This window comes from Loxodonta africana, chromosome 2 (genome assembly GCF_030014295.1).
Source record: "Loxodonta africana isolate mLoxAfr1 chromosome 2, mLoxAfr1.hap2, whole genome shotgun sequence".
Taxonomy (NCBI): Eukaryota; Metazoa; Chordata; class Mammalia; order Proboscidea; family Elephantidae; genus Loxodonta; species Loxodonta africana.
Genome location: NC_087343.1, coordinates 186431954 through 186456291, shown reverse-complemented (window position 1 = coordinate 186456291; position 24338 = coordinate 186431954). Strand labels below are relative to the sequence as shown.

The 24338-nt window shown below is 42.6% G+C and overlaps 1 protein-coding gene across 2 annotated transcripts in view; it reads left to right on the top strand.

Annotated features, from left to right (window-relative positions):
• Nucleotides 1-24338, top strand: part of SLIT3 (slit guidance ligand 3) — a 754510-nt gene that overhangs the window by 537653 nt on the left and 192519 nt on the right. For both annotated transcript variants that reach the window (XM_064279080.1, XM_064279081.1), the window contains exon 6: nt 21551-21622. In XM_064279080.1, the coding sequence (XP_064135150.1) occupies nt 21551-21622 (72 nt within the window). The remainder of the gene's footprint in view (nt 1-21550; nt 21623-24338) is intronic.

Here is a 24338-nt window from a genome sequence, read left to right as displayed (position 1 = left end):
TTGTGGGGAGAAGGAAAAGGGATCTGAGAGAAGAGATGCCAGAACTCAGAGGTTTCTCAAACTTGCTTGCTCCATCAGGTTGGTTTTTGCACGTGATTTGAGGAAACCCTGGTGGAGTAGTGGTTAAGAGCTACGGCTGCTAACCGAAGGGTCAGCAGTTCAAATCCACCAGACGCTCCTCGGAAGCAGTATGGGGCGGTTGTACTCTGTCCTATAAGGTTGGTCTGAGTCAGAATTAACTCGACAGCAACGTGGGTGGGAGTCTGTCCTATAAGGTCAGTCTGAGTCAGAATTAACTCGACAGCAACGTGGGTGGGAGGGAGGTGAGAAGGTGGAGTTTCTTAACGTTTCTATTAGGAATCAGAAACAGTTTGAGATAAACTATTAAAGAAGCTAATCAACACATTGTTAAGATAAAAAAAAAAAATAGATTACCAAACCAATGCTACCATTTAATTAGAAAATAAAATTAAAGGTACATTTAAAAGTCTAAATAGATTTTTTATATATGTGTGGATATTTGCATGACAGAGTAGAACTGCCCCGTAGGGTTTCCTAGGCTGAAACCTTTATGGAGCAGATTGCCAGGTCTTTTATTTCTCAGAGCTACTGGTGGGTTCGAATCACTCATCTTCCAGTTAGCAGCCAAGCATTTAACCATTGTGTCACCAGGACTCCTTAAAAAACACTCCTTAGCAATGGTTAAATGTGAGTGGTAGGAATTTAAGTGAATTTATTATTTTTTTTAAATCAACTTTGTTGAGGTATAATTTACCCACAATAATGCAAATGGTCAGCATGCTCATCTGCTAATCAAGAGGTTGGAAGTTCAAGTCCACACAGAGGCACCTCAGAAGAAAGTCCTGGCAATCTACATCTGAATGATCACAGCCATTGAAAACTCTGTGGAGCACAGTTCTACTCTGACACACATGGAGTCACCGTAAATCAGAATCAACTCCACAGCGACTGGTTGTTTAAATATACTTATTTTAACTGTACATTTCAATGCATTTTGACAAATATGTAATCTTGTAAACACCACCACAGTCAAGATATAGAATATTTTTGTCTCCCAAAAAGGTCCTTCATGCCTTTTTGCATTCAGTCACTACTTCTACCCCTGAACCCTGGCATCCACTGATCTGCTTTCTGTCACTGTAGTTTTGCCTGTAGAACTATTTCATAATGAAATCACACAGCATGTTGTCTTAAATACCTTTCACTCAGCATAATATACCCTCTTCTCACTTATTTACATGATTAGGTTCTAAAGACCGAATCATTATCCAAAATTGGCACTATGGGAAAATGAAGGATTACCACATCAGATCATAAAACAGAGGATGACTACATCAATACAGAACTGCCAAATTGCGGCATTATGTAACTGCCAAATTATATCATTACATAACTGCCAAACCACTGGGAATCATAGCCTAGCCAAGGTGACACGTAACCATCACAGCCAGCATTACTCTCACCTCAGACCTCAGCTTTTGCCAGCTATATGTCGTTAATGCACAAAGTAGTTGGATAGTAGATCTTTTACCACTGTAAATACAAAATGTCGGATAACAAGATCGTAAGTGAGGAGAAGGTGAAATTCAATCATGTAGTTGTATATATGTCAGTAATTTGTTCCTTATTATTGCTAAACAGTATTCCATTGTAAAGATATACCACAATATATTTATCCATTCACCTGCTGATGGCATTTTGGTTGTTTCCAAGTTTTAACTGGTATGAATATAGCCGCTATGAACATTCACCTAGGAGTTTTTGTGTGGACCTGTGTTTTTATTTCTCTTGGGTAAATTTCTAAGGGTGATTTGATGTATTTATTTTATCTGTCTTCTAATATTTCCGCGATGAACATACATTACTTAACAACAATGGCAAAAAATACTAAAGTGGGGAAAAGCCTGTCCCAGGGGTTTTAGAAAGCTGACATACATCGGGAAAGAAATCCTTAATCAGCATTTATGGGCCATGGCTGTCTTCATTCCAGGAGAAATGGATCCAACTCCTTCATCTAGATGTGACTGGAGAGATTTCCTTTCTTGAGTGCTTGGTAAGAATTCGTAGGACACCGAGTTAATTAGGGTATGGGCAGTCTTGTACACTGACGGTTGGGGTGTCTATTGGTGTAACCCTCTTAACAGGCAATTTGGCAACAGCTATCAAACCCTGGTGGCATAGTGGTTAAGTGCTACGGCTGCTAACCAAGAGGTCGGCAGTTTGAATCCGCCAGGTGCTCCTTGGAAACTCTATGGGGCAGTTCTACTCTGTCCTGTAGGGTCACTATAAGTTGGAATCGACTCGACGGCAGTGGGTTTGGTTATCAAAATTGAAAATACACATATGCTTCAACCCATTGATTTTAACTTTTGTGAGCTTATTTTAAATATAAACTCACAGAAGTTCCCAAGGATATGTAGGTAAGTGTCATTTGTAGAGAGAATGTTTTGAGAATCACCTAATGGCCATCAGTAGGACACTGATTAAGTGCATCACTGTATAGTCATTTATTGGAATATTATAAAGTAATTAAGAGAAATGAGATTGCTCTTTATATATGGTACAGAATAGTATCCAGAACTGATAAATGCAAAAAGCAAAGTACAAAACAGTGTGTATGGCATTTTACCGTTTGTATATTTAAAACAGTGTACTTGTATTTGTTCTCATATGCTTTTTATATGTGTGACATATTTGTGGACAAATTCCTGGGAAACTCTAATAGTAGTTGCTTTTGGCGAGGCAAATTGTAGAGCTGGGGATGGGGGATGGGGGTAGAATGGGTGTTGCTTTTCACCCTATACTCTTTGATAGTCTCTGAACTTTTTTATCAGGTACATGTATTTATTTATTAAAAATATGTCTGTGTTAAAGAAATCCATCTGCTCCCAAATCAAAGCATGGGAGCTCTCCTGTTTCACTTGAGGCGCTGGTAGCAGATGCCAGAGCGCACTTTTCAGGGCAAGAATTCATAGGACTCTGAGCCAGCCGAGCCCCACATCACCTCTGCCTCTGCCACAGCTGACCCTCCGTAACTGGAGACTGTGATCATTACCATTTGCATAAGTACAGCCACATTGACCCACGTTGTGGCTGCCAGTTTTGAATGAAGGGAATTATTTGTATTCCATGGGCATCTCTGATTGTGGCCTTGACCAGCCCTGAGATATCTTTCAACAACGAATCACCAGCAGCCAACCCCATGACCTTTGAAAAATGAATTTGCCTGCCATTGAGCCAGCCCCAGTTCTCTTGCTCAAGTAAAATGTCAATTAGATCACTGGCTGAATATGGCTTTTGTCCACTTAAACGTATTCTGCTCGCAAACATGTTAATGTTTGCTTGCTTCTTTCTGAAAAAAGACTCCACACCCAAGTTCGAAGTGTGCTCCTGGCTCTGTGTGGTCAGTGAAAAAAGCCAGTGTTTTGATTCATTGGAGGAGAAACAAATACTGAGTCATTATTCAGTTGTCAGGCAAATCAGACTTTGTGGGCTGTGAACAGACTGCATTTGATTTGGGTTGGTGAATGCTTCTGGCCCCTTAGTTTGGAGTCTCGATTTTGCGTGGCATCTTTCTCTCTCTTCACTCCCGGCATGTATTGTTACCTAAGCCAGATCGTGAAGAAGACAAAACCCATCTTTCTCTTGGATGGCCTTTACAGCAAGAGAGAAACCAATGGGGAGGGTGGCGTGCTGGGGATTTGACCCAGAGCAATAGGGTAAGGAGGATACCCAGGCAATAAAACCTCAATTACCTGGAATCAAATGCCTGGAGTTTGCTGCACTCAAGTTTTGCATTTCACAGTGATTGAAACAAAAGCATTTTCCAAAATTTTCTTTCAGCTGAATGTCCCTGCCGCCATTTTCTTTAATCTATCTTTTACTGCCCATGCCTTATTTTAAATATCCCAAGGGGCTGCATTTGACCCCATGTCAGCCTTAGGCATGTTGTCCATTTACATGAAAGATAAATAGAGCACAGAGCTAAGTTTATCAACTTTAACTCTGCTTTGGAAATGGTCCTCCTGCTCTGTTCTCTCCAAAGAGAACGCAGGCTTCTGCAAGTGCCAAGTTCCCTAGCCCTTATTAAGTGATGCCCTGTTGCTGCTAGGTGTGGCCGAGTCAATTTCAAGTCACAGTGACCCCATGTGACAGATTAGAACTGTCCCATAGTGTTTTCTAGGCTATACTCCTTATGGGAGCAGATCTCCAGGTCTTTCTTCCTCGGAGCCATTGGATAGTTTCAAACCAACAACCTTTCGATTATTAGCCAGCCTCTTAATCGTTGCTCCACCAGGCCTCCTTAAGAAATGCTAGCTGCTGTTAACCAGCTGCTAGTGTAAGAAAGGGCTACCTTTGCCCCACACACCAAAACACTAAGGTGCCCAAGCTTAGGGTCCTCCTTTTGCATTTTGAGGGGCTTTCCTATTGTGTGGCTTAAAAGCTGAATAGTTTGGATCAAATCTCCTTAGACCCTCTTTATATGTCTCAGGCCATTTTAAGCTAGAGCTGACACTGTTTGGGCCCATTGTGAAACTGCTTTCCAACCTTTATACCTTTCCAGCAATAAAGATGGCCTGGGTGCAGTTTGAGGAACCTGCCGTCAACCAGTGTAATTGAGTTGTGAATGTGCAGATGTTCTCTGTGGATGCTTGGACCATTCATTGTGGAAGACAGGTCTTCTCATTAGACTGTCACTCCAAGACCCTTTCTGGAATCAGATCCTGTTGTTGTCGATTCCGACTCATAGTGACCCTATAGGACAGAGTAGAACTGCCCCATAGAGTTTCCAAGGAGTGCCTGGTGGATTCAAACTGCCAGCCTTTTGGTTAGCAGATGTAGTTCTTAGCCACTATGCCACCAGGGTTTCCAGTTAAAGAAATTAGGTTTCCTAAAATGAATTCCTTTCATTGCTCATTATACAACAGAGGCAGGTATGAGATACGCTTTTGTAAGAAGCGGTTTGGTTAGCTCCTCTACTGCAGCCAGCCCTCACTGCCTGAGGTACTTGACTTGTGTGGAATCAGGGACTTAGAATTTAGGTCACTTTACTTAGAGTCATAGACTTACCAAGGTAGGAAGGACTTAAGAAATCGCATAGTCCACATTGTTTTTTGTTGTTGTTGTTTTTTTAATGTAGAGATTAAACCTGTCCAGGGTTATTCAGGCTGTTGGCAGGAGTTGTAATTAAAATTCAGATCCCATAAATCCCTGGGATTCCTTGATCCTTACCCATTTGGCACTCCCACTCACCACATTCAAACGTCTGTGAATTCTAGTGACACTTCCAGATTTGACAATACGATTTAATCATCATTTGCTGTCTTAGTCTGTTCACTAGTGGATCAGGTCTCATTCTTGCCTCCCCAAACAGTATGACCTAGTGGCTTAGTAATCAGTTCCTGACTACTCTGCCAAATGCTATTTGTAGGGTTTTAAGCATTTCTTCCTCTCTGTAATCCTCATCTTCTACTGTAAAAAGAGTTGTACTTGGACCTAATGATTTCTAAGATTGCTTCCAACGCTGACATTCTGTGAGCCCACAGTTATAAGCACCCAGAGGGCTAGCTCCTAGTGTGGGGCCAAAGTCCATAGTAAGGGATGTTGTTAATAATCTAAACTCAAATAGTAACGCTCTGAAGTTAGACAGGTATGTAGGTGGGTAAGTAGGTAGATAAGTAGGTAGGTGGATGTTTCCTGAGAAATCTCAATGTATAGCTTGGATTCAGGGCTCAGCAAATAAGTCCAGTGAAGACAGCTCCTTAGGATTGGAAAACTTGCAAATCCCATCCCCTTCTTCTGCCTCATCCTACTCCCATTCCCAATGAAATACGAAGTCCATAGCTCCCTCCTATACATGCACACACACATACCTGCACACACACACATACGTGCACACACATACATGCACACACACGTACACACACGTTCACGTGCACGTCTAGATTCTCTTCAGAAATATGTGGGATGCATAAAACAGCGAATGCATCACATCTCAAGTTGGGTAAATACAGAGACAGCATTTTTGGTCTCATTGAAAAGTAGTTGTCAAAAATATGCCATTCATTCAGAGTCTCTAAGTGCTCTGTCAAGCTTTAACTTGATTAAAATTGAGAATCACATCGCTTGAAAACCAAACGTGAAATCGAAATCTCTTTACTCAGTGCTTTTACATTCTGAAGCCCGGGCTTATGGATTATCCCCAGTTAATTTATGCCATCTTGGTGCCATACATTAATTTTGAATATATTTGTTGAAAATTTCCTGTAGCTTGCATTTATGGTTGTCAAAGGGGCTTTTATCTTGAAAAAAATGGTGCTGGTTTTAATTACAATTCTAAATAGCTTCATAACCATCGTGAACCCTGGATTTACATCATCTTTATGACAGCCGCACAATTCCCGCTTTATTGATTTTGTCATTTGTTTCATTACAGTTAATGCAAACCTTTTGTACAGAGACAATTCTGGTGCTGCTCTTTTCTTGGAGGGGTCCGTATAGCCCATCATGACCAAAAGAGACCCCCTCTCTCCACCCCCTACTTCCACCACAATGCTGACCCAAGAAAAAATCAGTCCGGGAAATACTTCCAAAGTGGCTATCCATCACAGGCAAAGGAAATGTTAGCTGTAATTATCCAACCCTTTTTTTTTATTATTTTTTCCTCTGGTCGGATGAGTTCACACTTGGCAGTTTTCAAGTCCCATGTAATGGGATCACTTGATGTGGCAGAACTGTTGGGTTCACCCCACACCAGCCTCATTCACCTCTGATCAGAGAAGACTCTCAGCAGTGGCCACCCTCTTCAACATTTTACATGCAAATCCTGAACCCCCGTCCCCCGGTCTGGCCAGGGACAGAGGCACCAAAGTGTACTGGGGATGTAGATATGTCATCCATGCTAAGGCCAGTCCCTGGATGTGAGTGCCCAAGAAAGGATGTAAGTAACCCAGGATGGAAAATTAAAACCTTGGGTGATGAATTTGAGAAGGAATTTTTAAGGCAAAAAATAGAACTAGGGAGCTTAGAAGTATAAGAAAATGTAGCTTATCCATTTGCATCCATTGAGAAAGGGCACAGGCTCCAGAAGGCTAGGAACAGTTCAGGGAGAGATGCTGTTTCTGAGCCATGGGGTAGCTGAGCAGGAAAGGGAGGCTTGCCAAGTCAGTGGGGTAGAAGGAGCTACAGTAGCCTGGCCCCATATTTCTATCCCCATTATTGGTGGTTCGGTGGCAGAATTCTCACCTTCTATGTTTGGTTTTGGGTTTTATGCCAAAGACACAGGGTCAATTCCTGACCAGTGCCCCTCATGTGCAGCCACCACGCATCTGTCAGTGGAGGCTAGCATGTTGCTGTGATGTTGAACAGGTTTCATTGGCACTTCCAGACTAAGATGGACTAGGAAGAAAGGACCGATGATTTACTTCTGAAAATCAGCCCTTGAAAACACTATGGATTACAGTCTGCAACTGATCACGAAGATGGTGGAGGACCAGGCAGCATTTAATTCTGTTGTGCCTGGAGTTTCCTTGGGTGGGTGGCCAACTCAATGGCTGCCAACAATAACAAACAGAGAAACCTGAGACTGAAAGGGCTGACCGTGCCCTCCCCCAGAGTTGCTACATGGCTCTCTGTCTGGTAGGCAGCGCTGAGAGCATCTGAGCTGGTGGTTTTCTGTGGTGCACTTTGACAGAAGTTAATACTACATTTGTGTACACATGTGTTTTTTCCCAACCTGCTGTTCATTCCAATCCATTGAAGAGATGGGAGCAGAACAAACTGTCTTTATTTTTTTCTACTAAACCACACTATCTCAGGTAAAACCCTACTGCTGGCAAATGAGGAAGAGAAAATCCTTTTCTTTTTTCCTGTAGAGCAGCACCTCTCTGCCTCAGTTCTAAAGTGTGAGCGATGTCTTTATTTCTCTTTTCTGGAATCAAAGGAGGGATTAGCAATATTCATCTCAGTTTTATTCACAGTAAAACCAACGAAACACCAAACCCATTGCCGTCAAGTCGATTCCAATTTATAGCCACCCTACAGGACAGAGTACAGCCTCTTCCAAGGAGTGGCTGGTGAATTCGAACAGCCAAACTTTTGGTTAGCAGCCAAACTCCCAACCACTGTGCCACCAGGGCCCCTTACTCACAATAGGAAGTATAAAAAAATGCAGCTCACCCATTTGCATCAGTTGAGAAAGGGCTCAGGCTCCAGAAGGGTAGTTGTTTCCAGAAGATGGACACAACTCAAGTATCCATCAACAGACGAATGGATAAGCAAAAAGTAGTGCATACATACAACAGAACGTCACTCAGCCATAAAGAGAAAAGAAGTCCTAATACATGGTACAATGTGGATGAACCTTGAAAACGTTATGCTGTGTGAAATAAGTCTGTCACGAAAGGACAAACTGTATGATCCCACTTATACGAAATATCTAGAACTGGCAAATGCGTAGAGACAAGAATTTATTCGTGGTTTCCAGGGGTAGGTAGGAGAGGAGAAACAGGCAGGTATTGTTTGTTTCAGGGGCGCTGAGTTTCTGTTAAGGGTGATCAAAAAAAACTGGAAACGGGTGATGCTGATGATTGCGCTATATGGCAGATGCAGTGAATGTCTCTGAATTGTACACGTAAAAATGGTTGAAATGGCAAAGGTTTTGTTATATGCATTTCACCACAATAAAATGTTCTTAAAAATTAGAATCAGAAACTGCTTTCAGGCTTGATGTGGCCAGTTAATTAGCAGCAGCCCAACCAAGAGCCAGAAATTGTTGCTCCAGACACAGACACTTGTCAGTAGAGCTGGCCCTCATCTTGGTAACCAGGTGGGAACCCTCTCAGTGGGCCCCTTGGCCTTTAGCCCTAACCCCCTCGCACCCCCATGGTTTTTGTTTTTCCTTTTTTGGCCTCTTCTTTCTGGTCCATCTTTTCTGGATCCATTCAACTCAGCAAGCCCAAGGTGGCTGCTCCTGAAAATCCTGTGTGGATTTGGAGACAAGCTGGAGGGAAAATAACTTACCTTTTCCGCCTGACCCTTCAGCCCCATCTATTCCCCAGGGGCCTTGGCTGTGGGGCTCCATGGTCCCCCCAGACACGAGGCCTAAGCAGGAAAAAAAATTTTTTGATGGAGGCATCCTCCCTCGCTGCCCCGGGGGTGACAGCCAGACCTCCCTTCTAGCTTTCTCAGAAAGGGAAGGAAAAGAACTCATCTGGGTAAAGGCAAAAATAAAATGAGGAACTCCGCTCTGAAATGCAAATACAATCTACTGAGTTATCTGTCTGGGTAGCGATGGAGAGGAGGGAGCAGCAGTGTGGAAAATATACAAGAGTGGCTAATCCCACAACAGTTTATATTGCATCTGGGAGCCTAGCAGGTGATTTTTCACCCCCTTCCATCTTTTTTTTTTTTTTTTTCCATCAAGTTTGCCATCCCCATCATCTTTGCTTAAACCGATATTTTTTTTTTTTTTTTTTATAGCAACTGGCAATGTCCCCAAAGCAAGCTAGGCAAAAGAAACAGGTTTAGGGTTTTCAAATTTGCTATAAAGAATCCCCAAAAGTAGATGGATTAAATCTTCCCTGATCCCTGCCCCATGTTTCTCTCCTTTGTTCTCCCTTTTCTTCAAATGCCAAGATAATTTCTTTGCACATGCAGACAGAATTGGGTTTGCTGCCTCACCTTGCCAGGTAGATCTGGCCCTTGGCTTCCCTGCCTTTCTCTGATATTGTCACATGGAAATTACCCTCCTGATGTGACGCTCTTAAGAGGCTCCTCCCTGCCACAGGAAGAGAAAGCTGCTGACCCCTAGGGCTAGGGATTCGTTTTTGTTGTTGTATTGTTTGACATAAAATTCATATAACACAGAGTTAACCACTTCAAGTGTACAGTTCAGTGGCAACTAGAACATTCACAGTCTTATGCAGCCATCACCTCTGTCTAGTTCCAAAACATTTTCTTCGCTCCAAAAGGGAACCCTGGGACTCTTAGGCAGTCACTCTCATTTCCAAGCTCCCACCCCCGCCTTTAACAACCATTAATCTCTTTCTGTTTCTACAGATTTACATGTTCTGAATATTTCATATAAGTGAAATCATACAACATGTGGTCTTTTGTGTCAGACTTCCTTCATTTAGCAAAATGTTTTTTGGGGTGTATCCACATTGTAGCATGTGTCAGTGCTTCATTCTTTTTGTGTCTGAATCATATTGCATTGTAGGGATACGCCACATTTTGTTTCACTGTTCGTCAGGTGGTGGACATTTGGGTTGTCTTTTCCTTTTTTTTTTTTTTTTTTCCTTTTGACTATTGTGAATAGTGCTGCTGTGAGCATGCGTGTACAACTTTTTGTTTAAATACCTGTTTTCAGTTCTTCTGGGTTTATACCCAGGAGTGAAATTGCTGGGTCGTATGGTAATTCTGTGTTTAACTTTTTAGGAACCACCAAACTGTTTTCCATGGTGGCTGTAGCATTTTACATTCCCACCAGCAGTGGATGAGGGTTCTAATTTCTCCACACCCTCACCAACCCTTATTTTCTGTCTTCCTTTTTTTTTTCCTGATCATATCCATCCTAGTGGCTGTGAAGTGGTATCTCATTGGGATGCCTAGGGCTTTGTACTGAGCACCTTCTATGTGCCAGGCACCTGGGCCAGGGATACTAGTGAGCAAGACAGACCCTGACCTGTTCTCCTGTTGCTGAGGAGTCCAGGCGTGTCATCATTCACTGACGGTGATGGTAAAGAAAAAGAAGCAGCTGGCCTTCTCCCGGAGTATTTCAATCCTGCACATTACTGGATTGAATGTAGTTATCAGCACTGCCCATGTTGCTGAGTATTGATGTCCCTTTTCTCAGCAGTTAATTACAGGGGCCTTGATATTCCAGTTACACTGAGCTTACAAGACACATTTTAATTGGCTTCCACTGCCACACAGATACCTCTGAGTGATGCCTCACTAATGGCCACTGACCCCAAACACCCTAGTACACGATCTGGTTAAGGCTGCCCGGTTGTTTTGGGACCCCCTGCTTGTACCCCTTTGGAAGACAGGCCTATCTCACCACTCGGGAAGCTCCTGTGCAGGAAGACCGATGAAAAGTCTGTGCAATTTACAGCTGGCCTGGAGCAAGGAAAGCCGTTTCTCTGGATGTGGCCCACCCCTGCTCAGGAAGCATTAAGCAGTGGCAGCCCTGTCAGGAAGCCACCAGCCGGGCCCCATTAGATGACCTGGAGCTACAGTATTGCCTCAAGGTAGAGGCGCCTGACCATTATCCTCTGTGATGAAAGCTAAAACCAATCTCCTTCCTGGATGACCCTAAAAAGTCAAATGGCCTGGGATTCCCAGGGAAGCTAAGTGAGAGAGAAAAAGACAGAGGCACTGTTGAATGTGCTACCCTCACCCCCCAGCTTCTGGGGAAGAATGCCTGCAGGCCAATGAAAGCAACTGAGTCCCAGTGATAATACCAAGGCTGATAACAACTTTTCCCACCAGTCTCTTCCCAGCCTAAGGTAACTAAGGTCAGACCAGAGTCATAAGTTCCGTGTCTTTGCACTTTGAAGGTCAGAGGGAGGTGGAATAGCAAGGCGAATAAGCCCCAGGTATTCTGGATGAGGAAGACTTAGGTTTGAACCTGACTCTGCCGTGTATTAGCAAAGTTCCCTTGATGATGTTACATGACCTCTCTGAACCTCAGTTTCCTTATATGTTCATACCTAGTCCTAATGCTGTCAAATAAGTGCTTGAATGGAGGGATGGCCAAAGGGTCATGAGAGTTTTGAGAGAGCAGTTCATTTAGCTAAAGTCTGTACAAGAAGTTTTCACAGAAAATGTGGCCTTTGGGGGGGACTTGATGGATGGGAAGGAATTTCCCATACAGAGGAGAGGGAATGGAACAGCATGAGCAAGGCATGGAAACATGGAAGTTCTTGGTACATTCATATGCTGGGTAAAGAGCCGCGGAGGAAGAGATACACGAGGGCCTTTAAGGCCGTGCTGTGGAGTCTGGGCTGTTGACAGAGAAGCAGCATCACCACGTCATTACAATCATGGACAGACCTAGGTTCGAAGCTGAGCTTAAAGATCTAACCCTCAGTATCTCAGTTTCCTCTTCTGTAAAACAGTGGCTGTGTCGTTGTGAGAGCCAACTGACATGAAACATTGTAGTTTCCCAGGGCTGCCATATCAAAGTACCACAAAGTAGGTGGTTTCAAACAACAAAAATGTATTGTCTCTCAGTTCTGAAGACTAGAAGTCCAAATTCAGGGTGTTGGCAGGGCCATGTTCTCTCTAAGGATTCTAAGGGAAGATCCTTTTTTGTCTCTCTAAGCTTCTCGTAGCCCCAGATGTTTTTTGGCTTGTAGATGCATCTTCATGTGGCCACCCATCTGTGTCTGTGTCTCATCTCCTCTTTTATAAGGATACCACTTACAATGGATTAGGACCACCCTACTCCAGTACAACCTCGTGTTAACTGATAACATCTTCAGAGACCTTACTTCCAAACAAGGTCATGTTCACAGATACTAGGAGTTAGGATTTCAACATAAATTTTGGGAGGAACGTAATTCAATCAATAGCAGACATGGAAGGTACTCAGTTCAATACTTGATGCCTACCAAATGATGAATAAGTGGTATGTGCAATTATTATTGTGGTTGTGTTGTTGAGGTCATTGTTAAAATTTATAGTGTAGGCCACAGAGAGTCACTGAAAGTTCATATACAGATTAGAATGTTAAGAATTCTTCCCCCTCCTATAAACTTCTTAAGGACAGGACACTATACACCATAGTGTTGACTAGATTGTGGTGTGGCATTTGGCATTTTTAGGTACTCAATACATTACTTCATTGGTTATTAATTGAAAATATCCATGAAGAAATGGGATTAATTTTGCAATCACCATCCTTAGTGGTTCTCACCTGTGGGAATTGTGACTATGTTCACATGTCAGCATCGTTCACTCAGTAAGAGAAAAAAAAAATTTGTCCTCTTTTTTTTTTTTTTGGTGTAGGTTTTCAGTAACGTCTTGTATTTCAGCCTCATCAGCTGGTGAAGTACAAAAACCATGTGAGTCTGAGCTGCGACCCTCAGTCCAGAAAAAGTATATTAAGTACCTCAAAGAATAGATTCCGTGGTCTGGGATGAGGAAGAAGAGATAGGCTCAAATCACGGAAGGATCTGGGTAAAATGAACAGGAACTTTTTCTTAAGAATCTCATGAGAAGTCCATCTCAGGCCATAAAACTTCAGAGTTGAAAGAGACCTTAGAGATTATCTAAAACAAATTCCTGTATTAGATATTATCTGTTTGAAAGCAAATAAAATTAAACAGTGATACAAATACATTTTCAGAGTACTTGTATTCCATTTCTTTAATACTCAAAATTCCTTTTGGGCTAGATATTATTTCCATTTTACAGATGAAGAAACTGAGACTTGGGGACATGAACATGAATGACTTAGTTCACAGTCAGAAATTACTAGAGCCCTAGTCTTCTGTTTTGCCAAGACTGGGTAGCATATGTTGAGAGCCTCCAAGGATTAGTTAGTATGGACTGGAAATATGAATTAATTCAAGAACAACTGAGTTGAATTTCTAGATAAGAGATCTGTGTGATTCTTTTAAAAGGAAACAAAGATCTTTCAAGGGCTAAGGAAAGAGGCAATCCCTGCTCTCCCTCGATGCAGTCATAGTGCCCCGTCAGGGAGAGATCCCCAGGCCAGGCTGAGCCAGGGCTTCAGCCCAGAGTGGTGATGCTTATGATCCTGTATTTGACTGAAAACCAGCATCTAACCTGGCCACCAGGGCCTGCATCTGTTTCGGCCTTTCCTGTCTAGGAAGAAACACCTCTGCTCTAACTTGTGCTCATTGGTCATATTCATATGCTGGTCTAGTTTATCTCTGTTTTCCAATGGGGAAATTTCTGAAATCCCCATGGAGCAGAGATCCGCTACAGTTTATGCTGGTTGATTTAGAAAAGGAGTAAAAACCAGAGATGTGGGAGATAACTTTTCATGCCTGTTAACAAAAGCACATTTCATCTTTCCGGTGTCTCACTCCCTTTCTCCTCCTGCACCTCTGCCAGGGAGGAACCGCAGATGGTTATCGCTCAAGAGTGTAACTAGGGAAACCACAAACCTGCCCCAATCGCTATGGAGACAGCCATTTATTTGTTCGGCCTCTGAGTATTCGTGACATCAGCAAGGCCGGCGAGTAAAACACAGATACTTCTTACAAAGACATTACATCCCCAATGAAGAAGGTTGAGAATTGATGTGAGAACATTCCAGCCACTTCCAGGGCTCCTACATGCCTCAGTGCAGGTGGGTTTGTAAAGGAACAGCTCATTTTGTGGAGGATGCAGTAAGGAGCTTTTTAGAGCCATTGTGCCTGAATGCCAAGTTCATGAACAGTCATTTTAAGGATTAGGGACACAATGTGAAGGAATGATGCACTGAGTATAAATCTATTTCCAACTGAGTCAGCCCCAGGGTTATAATAGTTTGCCTGGGATTGATGGGTTTCTTAGAACAGATGGCAACTTTCAGTGCTAAAACAGGAAAAACCAAAAAAACCAAACCCATTGCCGTCAAGTTGATTCCGACTCATAGTAACCCTAGAGGACAGAGTAGAACTGCCCCATAGGGTTTCCAGGGAGCACCTGGTAGATTCAAACTGCCGACCTTTTTTTGATTAGCAGGTGTCACTCTTAACCACTCCACCATCAGCGTTTCCAAACAGAGAAAGTCCTGGGCAAATCTTGGCAAGTTGGTCACCCTAGGTATAAAGCCCTTTGGTCCTAATATCAGATTGGCACACACACGAAAAAAAAAAAAAAAAACAGGTGGATTTGAGGCAAGCCTTTTTTTCAAAATGTAAGGGCACATTTTGCAAACAGAAACCACACTTTCATTTTAGTCCCCGAGTCTACAAGTTATTGGAAAACAAATGAAGCACTCTCATCATAGATATGAGATGTTTCAGTTTGATTTCGCTTTTTGTTTTGTTATTGTTGTTTTATTTATCTAGAAATGCCAGAGATTCATTTCAAATTTAAACGCCTCCAAATTCAGTGGGAGCTCAGCTTTATCCCAATAACTAATCTTAATGCAAAATTGGTTGGCAAGGAGTGTTTTCCCCTACATTTTCATCACAAATTCATTTGCCAAACTCCAACATACAGGAAACTATGTAAACACAGAAGCGGAGTTATTGGTATTTCCCAGCGAAGCCCAAAGCCTCCGTTGATTCTCCCAGGTCTGGTGTGCCTCTGTGTTACCAATCCATCATCTGTGTTTGCATTATTGCAGAGTGTGCTTTCCGGAGCATCTACTAGAGAGGATGCGGTTTTCCTCCTGCTGAGAAGTTGCATATGTTGAGCGGCAGTATTATATATACTAAATAAAAGGCATTATGCTAGCCATGTGGCAAAGTATGCATAATGATGCTTGTTAAAATAGATTCATGCGTCCATTTTAAACTAAGTTCTAGGCAAGACGTTCTGATTAGTGAGCTTAATTAACCTAGGACTATGCCCCTTACCAAGTAGGTTTCGTTGGTCGAAGTTTCTAGAATGCTAACAATCACTTAATTACCGACATATTTCTGTAAATGTGACTGGATATGGATAAATGCACATTAAATTTCAGAGGTCCATAATCATTTGCTTTACCTATCTCGTATCTTTGCATTTACCTGCATATAATAGGGAGATATTACGTGTAATTATGTATGTAGAAAAAATAGGCATAAAGCGTCAGTTCTGTAGACAGGGGTCTGCGAGGATGCTTAAATAATTCATCGATCTGTAAACTGAACTCGATGCATGTATTCTCAGGTCTGGTGGACAAGTGTACAAAATGTGCAAAATGATAGATTCACCTCTTTTTGTTCATTTGAGATATTATTTTAATGTGGCATTACAGTAGCTCCTTAATAATGAGAAGTAGTAACATTTCATTAGCAGATTGTGGCTTAGATCAAGTGTTTGATTTGCCTGCAAAGTGTGACCAGTACTCAATTATATGAAGTGTATGCATTTCTTTTGAACGTACATTTTTTTCCTTTTTCCAGCTAAAATAACCTTGAGTTTTTTTTTTTTTTTCTTTTCTTTTCTTTTGAAGACCCCAGCCGGCAGCAGACAAATGCTTCTATAATTTGTTCTTCAATAATGATTTTTTTAGAATCTTAAACTGTCATAAAAAAAAAAAAAACAGCCTTCAGAGGCATTACCGGATTTCTTGTTTGGGGTTTAAAGGACAACTGGATAATAGAGAGAAAAGAAAGAGCGTGTCAAGGCGACTTCACATTTTGTCTTCTGATTTGTTTCATGAAAACAGGGATTCCCCAGGTTTTTAGAGTTGCAACATTCTGTTTCTCTTCGGTGTAGAAAAAGTAGTTCACCTGAAATATGTGTGTGTGTGGACAGACATATTTCATCAAAAACAAATTCAAGTTAGCTCAGTGTTTAGAATCCTTTTATACCTCTTAAGATAATTGAGATGTAAACGCCCACAAGTGGTAACCTTCTTCCAAATATTTTCAAAGGAAGTCTCATACTTCATTCCATCTCTCGGGCACTTGATACAGTGCGGACATCTAACGATGCCCAGTTGCTCTCACGGGCTATTTAATTGTTGGATTCTGAGACCATAGACTTGTTCTGAATTCCTGGTAAGGCTTCACTTGTGGACTTCACGCGGAAGTCCTTCTGTCTCTTTTGCGTGTTTTGTGTGGATAGTTTTGTTCAGAAATTAGCCAGCTATTTAACTCCAAAAGGTGCTGTGCTTTAGCTCCTTAGAACCGCAGCGGCTCTAGCTGAAATCCTAGAGCAAATTGCTACTCCTGGGTTTGGGGCCCTGGAGTGACAGTGTCCTGTGGCTCACAGCTTAACCATTCATCTGACCAGAGGCTGAGGCTGCCAAAACATCTGGATGAGAAGTCAACAGTCCTGGATGTGCCCCAGTGTGTAGATCTTGCATCTAGATGACTTGTTGGGAATTCTACGTTTCTTCCAGATCGTCAATGCCTGTTTTTCAGGAGATTTCTATTTTCAAAGTATTCCTCACTGGGACTCAGATACATCGTTGGAATCATGAGTTTTTGTTTTCCTTTCTTCTTCCTTCCTTTCCTTTCCTTTTCTCGTCTCCTCCTCCCCTTCCTCCTCCTCCTTTTTCTGATTGTTGGGAGAAACATGGATTGCTTTTACTGTTGTAGTCAGTTTTGTGTGTATGTATGTTTTGTTTTGTTTTATCTTTAACCCCAGGATTTAGGTGCGCTTCTTTAAATTGCTGAACCACAAAAATGTTTTCATCCTGCTTCAATGATGAAATTTGAAGTTGTAATTGAAAGAGATGCGTACTATGATAATAGGAGTATATTATACTTATGAATGGGAATTCTTATAAAAGTGCAGTCTCCCCGTCTGCTATTTGTGGAGATTATTTTAAGCCCTCGCTCATGCTGGCTTTCCTTTCTGACTTGTTTATCTTCTCAGAGTATAAAAATACCGTAGTCAGAAAGCTCTTTTCAGGGCATCCACATTTGCTTCTTGACTAAGAGTTGCTTTCTAAATGGGCTCTGGAACCATTTTAATACATTGTTTGCTGAAATCTGAGCTTCCCAGGAAAATCAGAGCAGTTCATTTAATATTATGAACATTTGGGGGCTGCTCGGCTTATTCCCAGGCAAGAGAATGTAAACCAAACTAAGAATTCTTTTTAAAGGGCAACTAAAGTTGCCTCCAAAAAGTAGCGAGCCCTCCCTCAATCCACTGCCCTTCTGCTCCTTCTCTTCACCCTGTGCCCATAGGGAGCTCACGTTCTTCCTACTCTCCTTCCCAAGTGCACCCTGGGTCTCAGGAAGCCTGGAAGGCACTTAGCCCCATGTGGGCATAGAGGAAAGCTCGGTCATTACTCATGATTGTTACTAGTAGGTCCGTAGGGTCACAGCCAGGACAGTATGGCTCGTGGCTCACAGCTTTTATTCCATATGGTCCAGCTCAGCCTGGCACACCATCAATAGGAAGACTTGTTCCGCAATCTTTAGTGACCACTTGCAAAGACCAGGCACTGTGCTAGGCCCCAGGAAGGTTATTTTGTGTGATAAGAAAGGATCCAGTAGCAGTGGGAAATACACTTCTTATTGCCAAGGAAGAAAAGAAAGGGAGCTGTTAGGCGTCCTAAACTGCTGAGTTCCTTTTGCGCATTGCCTCCTGAGCGATGGTGTGCTTGGTGCAGGGTGGGCAGCGGGTTTTCTGATTTGTTTTGGAGAGGGTCATTGAATGAGCTCTTTCAAAGGCACAGTGTGGACCTCTGACATGAGAACTTAGAACACACATCAGCGGCCTCTGGTCCCATCGACCCCCAGAAGCAGACTGCTAAGTCAAATGCCATGGCCTCAGCTCCGGAAGGTTCTCTGTGTGTTTAGTAGTGCTCCATTCAAACACGCTCGAAGAAAAGCTAGGCTTGTGTATATTTCGCACACCCCTCTCCGTGCTTTAGACTAATTTTTGTGTCTCTGGGCTGTAATTTCAGAAAGAAAAAGAAACCTTATCTAAGCCAAGTGTGTATTTATTTTGTTTTAGGGACCTAGCTATTTGCCCAATGTATCAGGAATGATTGTAGACAATTGATTAGGCTTTTTTTTTCTTTTCTTTTCTTTTTTTTAACACTCTGATGCTTGGTGCTATGAAGGCATGAGAGCTGGAAAGTAAAGTAACCTTTGCAGTTTCGTTTGTCCGACTGGACCCGCGTTGGGATCACATTGCTATGTAATGGTGTGTTTTAAGAATGGCTCTTTATTGATCGAGGCTGGGATACAGCTCTTGTTTATAGATCTATAGCAACAACAAAAGGAGACAATTCTACTTATAATAAATGTCCTCTAGACAAGCACACTTAAGCATAAATATTTTAAATTTTGATACATTTCATATGTTTTAAAATTGTCTTCCAAATGCACCATAGAGATGCTTGTATTTATAGTTAAAGCTCAGTTTCCTTGTTGCCAATAACAGTTAGGTGTCAGTTTGTGCTGCCAGTGAAAATAGTTAAACATCACATAATTGATAGTATATTAGACATCTCTCCTTTTAAACTTAAAATGATCATGGCACTCCACTGAGACTCTTTGTCCCCACTGCTTCAGTCTCCTGGGTTGCAGAGACCCTGATGGGACATGGAGGAGTGGATATTTTTTTCTATCTTTTTCCCATCTCTCTTTCTTTCCTTTTTTAAATCTCCTTCCACCACTTCATTTTTTCGGTTCTTCCTGGGACTTTTTCTTCGCCCCTGCAGGTTTCATCTTTTCCCATAAAATTCTGTACATTTAAAGTGTGTCCTGTTTGGTTCCTGGTGCTTTGAAAAAGACAAGGAGTGGAAAAGTCTTCATAAATCCAGCAAATAAATAACACAGGAGTAGAAAGGACTTCTCCAAATGTCTGCTCAAAAACAGATGCACCACAAATTACCGTCGTCTCTGCACACCGCGGCAGACGTCCCAATTTGATGATTTAGATACTTTTCGCCTTAGGCGGATGGTGCCGTTTTTGCCGAATTCAGCAGGTTCATTGAGAAGTTTCTTGGAGCCAAAAGCTAAGTCCACAGCATTTATGCTTGGTAAGGCTTGGTGGCCTTGGCGTGGGGCAGGGGTAGTTGATTTATCGGCCCTTAAATGGACGATAAATCTAGAAGCTGGATGGCAGTACTAGACTGTCTTAATAGAACCTCTGCAGGGAATCAGCAGCCCGACACTTGCGAGAAACCCATGAAAAAGATGTTCAGCAGGCTAACATTAAGAAGGCTTCCTGGAGAATTTGGGGCAAGGAGGACTCAGTGAGATCCCATGTGGCATCAGCAAGAACCTTGAACGCTTCATCAAAGATATAGAACTCATCAACCTAAGGGATGCTTCTGCTTCTTGAGATACCCATTTCCTGGTTTTGTTTTGTTTTGTTTTGTTTTGTTTTAAATCCTAAATGTCTAACTCTTGTATCCTGTCTGTTGAGATGATGCAATTCCCTACAATATCATAGCAGTGCCGTCTGTTGTGAGACACGATTATCGCTCCAATTGTACGTACTTCGTTCATGTGCGTCGCCATAATCCTACATCTCATTTTTCAGTGACAATAGTATTTTAACTTTAATTCTGCATTCCTTCTGCAAAATATGAAGCCCTCTATGGGGGTGACTTACCCAACTTTGCTGCCCTTTTTGCGGAGAGTTGTCTTGGGATGAATTAGTGAGAGTAACAAGTAACAATTGTAGTAACAGGAAATCTCTTCACCTGAGAGGATTTTATTTGTTCTGAGAGAAAAGGGGGAAAAAAAAAATCTATAAAGGAGTGTTTTCAGTACAGCCCTCTCTTTTTTGGCCAGCCCGGCCAAAGACGGTGATATACTTTGCAGACAAAGTACAATAGACAATCTTGTGTTAATAACCATTTTCTGTATCACATCTTCTTTAAAAAAATCAAAGGGGTTATATATGATATTTAAGTTGGGGTATCTTCACAGTAAATATCCTGACTTACATATCATTATATATTTTGCTTTACATATAATTTATATTATTTTCCTTCAACCAAAATACCTAAGCCCCAAATGAAAGGTATATTAGTTAAGCGGTCTTTTTTAAAAGACATTATTTTCATACTCATAGGATAGAAAGGGAAATTCTTAAAAAAGGCTGAAATAGGTGCATTTAATTCTCCCCAATTTAAATGTAAGTGGTACATCTTTAAGGCAATAACGATACTTTTTTTTCTCCCCGCCATAAGCCCTTCCGTCAATGGATTTCTTTAATGTTAATGATGGTTGGTGCAGTTTGAGGGAATCTGTATTTAGTCAGAAAATGCTTCCATAGAATGACCTACCAGATGGGCCCCATCACAGAGCAGGAGGCATCAAACCACCACAGACATTTGGTGCTTAGAATAATAAAAAGACTATAAAATTAGATTAGTTGAGTCTAATTTGGAATTGGTATATTCCCCATGCACCCTTGCCGCTCTTGGGCAGATAAAGCCTTGAGATTTAGCACTGTGTCAGAGCCGAAGACTGCAACTTCCAGTAAAAGGGAGGAGAGGGAGAGGGAGAGAGGAGGAAAGCATTCTGGGAGGTCGCGGAGGGCAGAGCAGTGACCTCCGATGATTTACAGGCCTTTAGTTTAATGAAATTGTTTCAGTGACATGACGGTAAAAGCTCGTAATGGATTGGATGCCCTAATGTAATGAAATTACTCCCTTCTGCCTAAAAAAAAAAAAAAAAATGCGCAATTAATATTTACTGAGACCTGACAGCCTTTGGTGTGCTCGTCTGTGCAGTTCTCTCAGACAGTCAGAGAGGAGAGACGGAGCAGCGTGGCAGACAGGCTGGCTCGGCACGAGCTCCTGGCGGGGACGAGCAGAGCCTGCAAGGGGGTGGAGGGACAGGCGCTCGGTGGCCAGGGACGCCCAGCCCGGGCTGCCTGGCTCCCCGGCACTGCCCCCACTCAGCCCTCATGCTGTCCCCTTGCTTTTCCACAGGCAACTGGACAACAACCACATCAGCTGCATTGAAGATGGAGCCTTCCGAGCACTGCGCGATTTGGAGATCCTGTGAGTTGATTCTGCGATCGTTGCCTTGTGTGTGCGAGTGTGTGTGTGTGTCCGGGTGAGGAGGAGAGAGGGGGAGTGTGTATGCAGGGGGGTCCATGTAGATGCATCTCGGTGTCTTCTGCTGCAGTGCTGTTAAAATTGGGAACAGGAGATTCCCTCAGGCTCACCTTGGCCAAAGTGTTTGTAGGCAGCAAAGTGTGATTTCTCACCTCCCACGAACTGGGGTTCCTGCTAATTAAGTCTCAGCTGAGTCCTTTCTCCCCCAATGATGCTCCCGCTGTATTTGTTGCTGGGTAAAGCAGATGGGCTGGAGTAGCCCCCCAGCGCCTGAGAGAGCATCCGGGGAGTCTGTGTGAGAGTGGGCATGCGGAGAGACAGGTTATAGGTCCAGGGAAATGGGAGCGGGGTTAGCGCCCTGAATCAGAAAGGGACCTTGGCACAGGACGAGAAGAAATGCCAAACAGCCTGGTAAAGTCTAGTCATTGCCACTGCTTCTGGAATCTCACCTAGGGTTTTATATTCAAACTTTAAGCAGTAACCTTAAAGTGGCAGAAAAATTAAAAAAAAAAAAAAAAAAAGACAGACATGAGGGGGTGGCCCCCCCATAGTCCTACCCCTAATACCTTGTGGAGAAAAATGTGTAGCTGTCTTTCTCCATTCTGTATTTTCCAATGAGTATAACTAAGGAAACATGGTTTCTGGGGAGGAAAGTCTACTGGGAGTCGCCTTGGGGTCATTCAAACTAAAGTTGAATTGTGTAAGAAAACATTTTGATTGTCCTCACTGAAAGCTACACTTCAAGCTGCCCCTGATTTGGGAAAACACCCAGAGGAAGACAATAAAGCATAGTCTAACTTGTGTCAGGAGACTTGTGGTTTAGTCCTGATTCTGCCACTAATTGGCTGGGTGACCTTGGGCGAGTCCCTTTAGCTCTCCGAGCCTCAATTTTATTATTTGTAAAATGAAGGGATTGGTTGCTATATCTTGGAGGTGATGTCCCCTTGCCAAGTTCTATAATTGCTTGGTTCTAAAAATAATTCAGGTGGTACAATTCTATCCAGGGAACGACAAGAAAGTAGGATTTGTTGAGCATCCACCTAAATAAAAAATTACATAGTCACGGGTTACCAGTCTCTGACTTCTAGAAGAATGAATGAATGTCAAACAAATGCATGAATGAATATATTACAGTGTCTCTTTGTACATGAAGGAAAAAGGAGGGAAGGAAGGTCTTCCTTCCACCTGGCCCCGCAGGCAGTATCATCTCCACATTGTTGAGATGAAGGTGATTCCAAGAGGAATCACGGGAAATAAGGGGGGATGCTGATGCTGCAAGCTGCTTGAAATCTGATGAAAGCCAAGAATTCCTAGTACAGAAAAAGCAGGACATACAGCCAGAGGTCAGGTTGTCATTCTTAAGATGGATGGTCTTTCCTCACCCAAACTCTGACCCCGGAACCGGCAACAAATATATGTCTGCTAGGAAAAGGATGCCAGCCCAAATTTAGTAACCGAGGACTTCTCTTAGAGGGAGGCTAGGGCTGAGAAGGAGAGGCACAATTTTCCCTCCCTAAGAAAAGCCTTTGTAGAAAGGGCTGCTAGGAGCATATCACCTTTTTACTCCCTTGCAAGAGAGAATAAGAACAATAAGAAAATTCCTTGGGAAGGGACCGGGAAATGGAAGTCACCAACAGGCTGCCATGAAACAGCTGTGATGACTTGACAGCTGCATGTTAGACCTCTGTACTGGGAGTGGTGTGGTTTCACCTCAGCCAAGAAGGCAATCTGGGGTAGAGAAGGGAGCCTTCCAGTCAGACACACCTAGGTGTGGAATTGTAGGGGCCAGAGGACTTTGGGTAACTACTTAACCTCTCTTGAGTTTCTGTTTCCTCGACTTTAAGAAGAGACGACTTATGTTCTACATAGGAGGTGCTTCTGCTTCCCTAACTTTCTCTGGGTGCCACAAAAGGGTTTGTACTCAACAACTAACCAAAAGGGTTAGTTGGGTGGTTCAAACCTACCCAGCAGTGCCACAGAAGAAAGGTTTAATGATCAGCTTTCATAATGATCACAGCCAAGAAAACCCTATGATGCACAGTTGTACTCTGTAACAAATGGGGTTGCCATGAATTGGAATCTACTTGATAGCAACAGGTTTGGGGTTGTTTTTTTGGTGGAGCTTTCTCCCCACCGTGGCTTTATCTCCTTCACCCCTTCTCTGAGACAGAGTTGGACAGCTCCTCTTTCCTCAGATTTTTAATCTTAAAAAATATATATTGGTACCCAGGTATACCAGCTCTCTCAAACTGGAGACTTAAGAACCTATGGGGGGAGGTGGGAGGTAACAAAAGAAGTTCTCATTCCCTGTCGTTGCAAAGAGCTGACAGAATCTGATTAGTTTATCTTCTCAATTCCAAATAAAGCCAGATCAATAGCTTTGTTTTAAAGATGCCCTCATTTGGCTTCACACAGCTAAGTACTTAAAATTAATCATAATCAGTTATTCCATGGGTTTTGAATTTCCAGCAGAGGCACACAGCTTTGACACCATCAATCTTCATGGTGAGCCATTCTGAAATTGGCTGGAGCTGACATCTCCATTTAAAAAACCTCCCCTCCCCATCCCCAGGCCTTCAAGATCTCATCCACACATCCACAGTTGATAACACTTCTCTGTAATCACAACTTAGGCACCATAAAGAATCTTGACAATGAC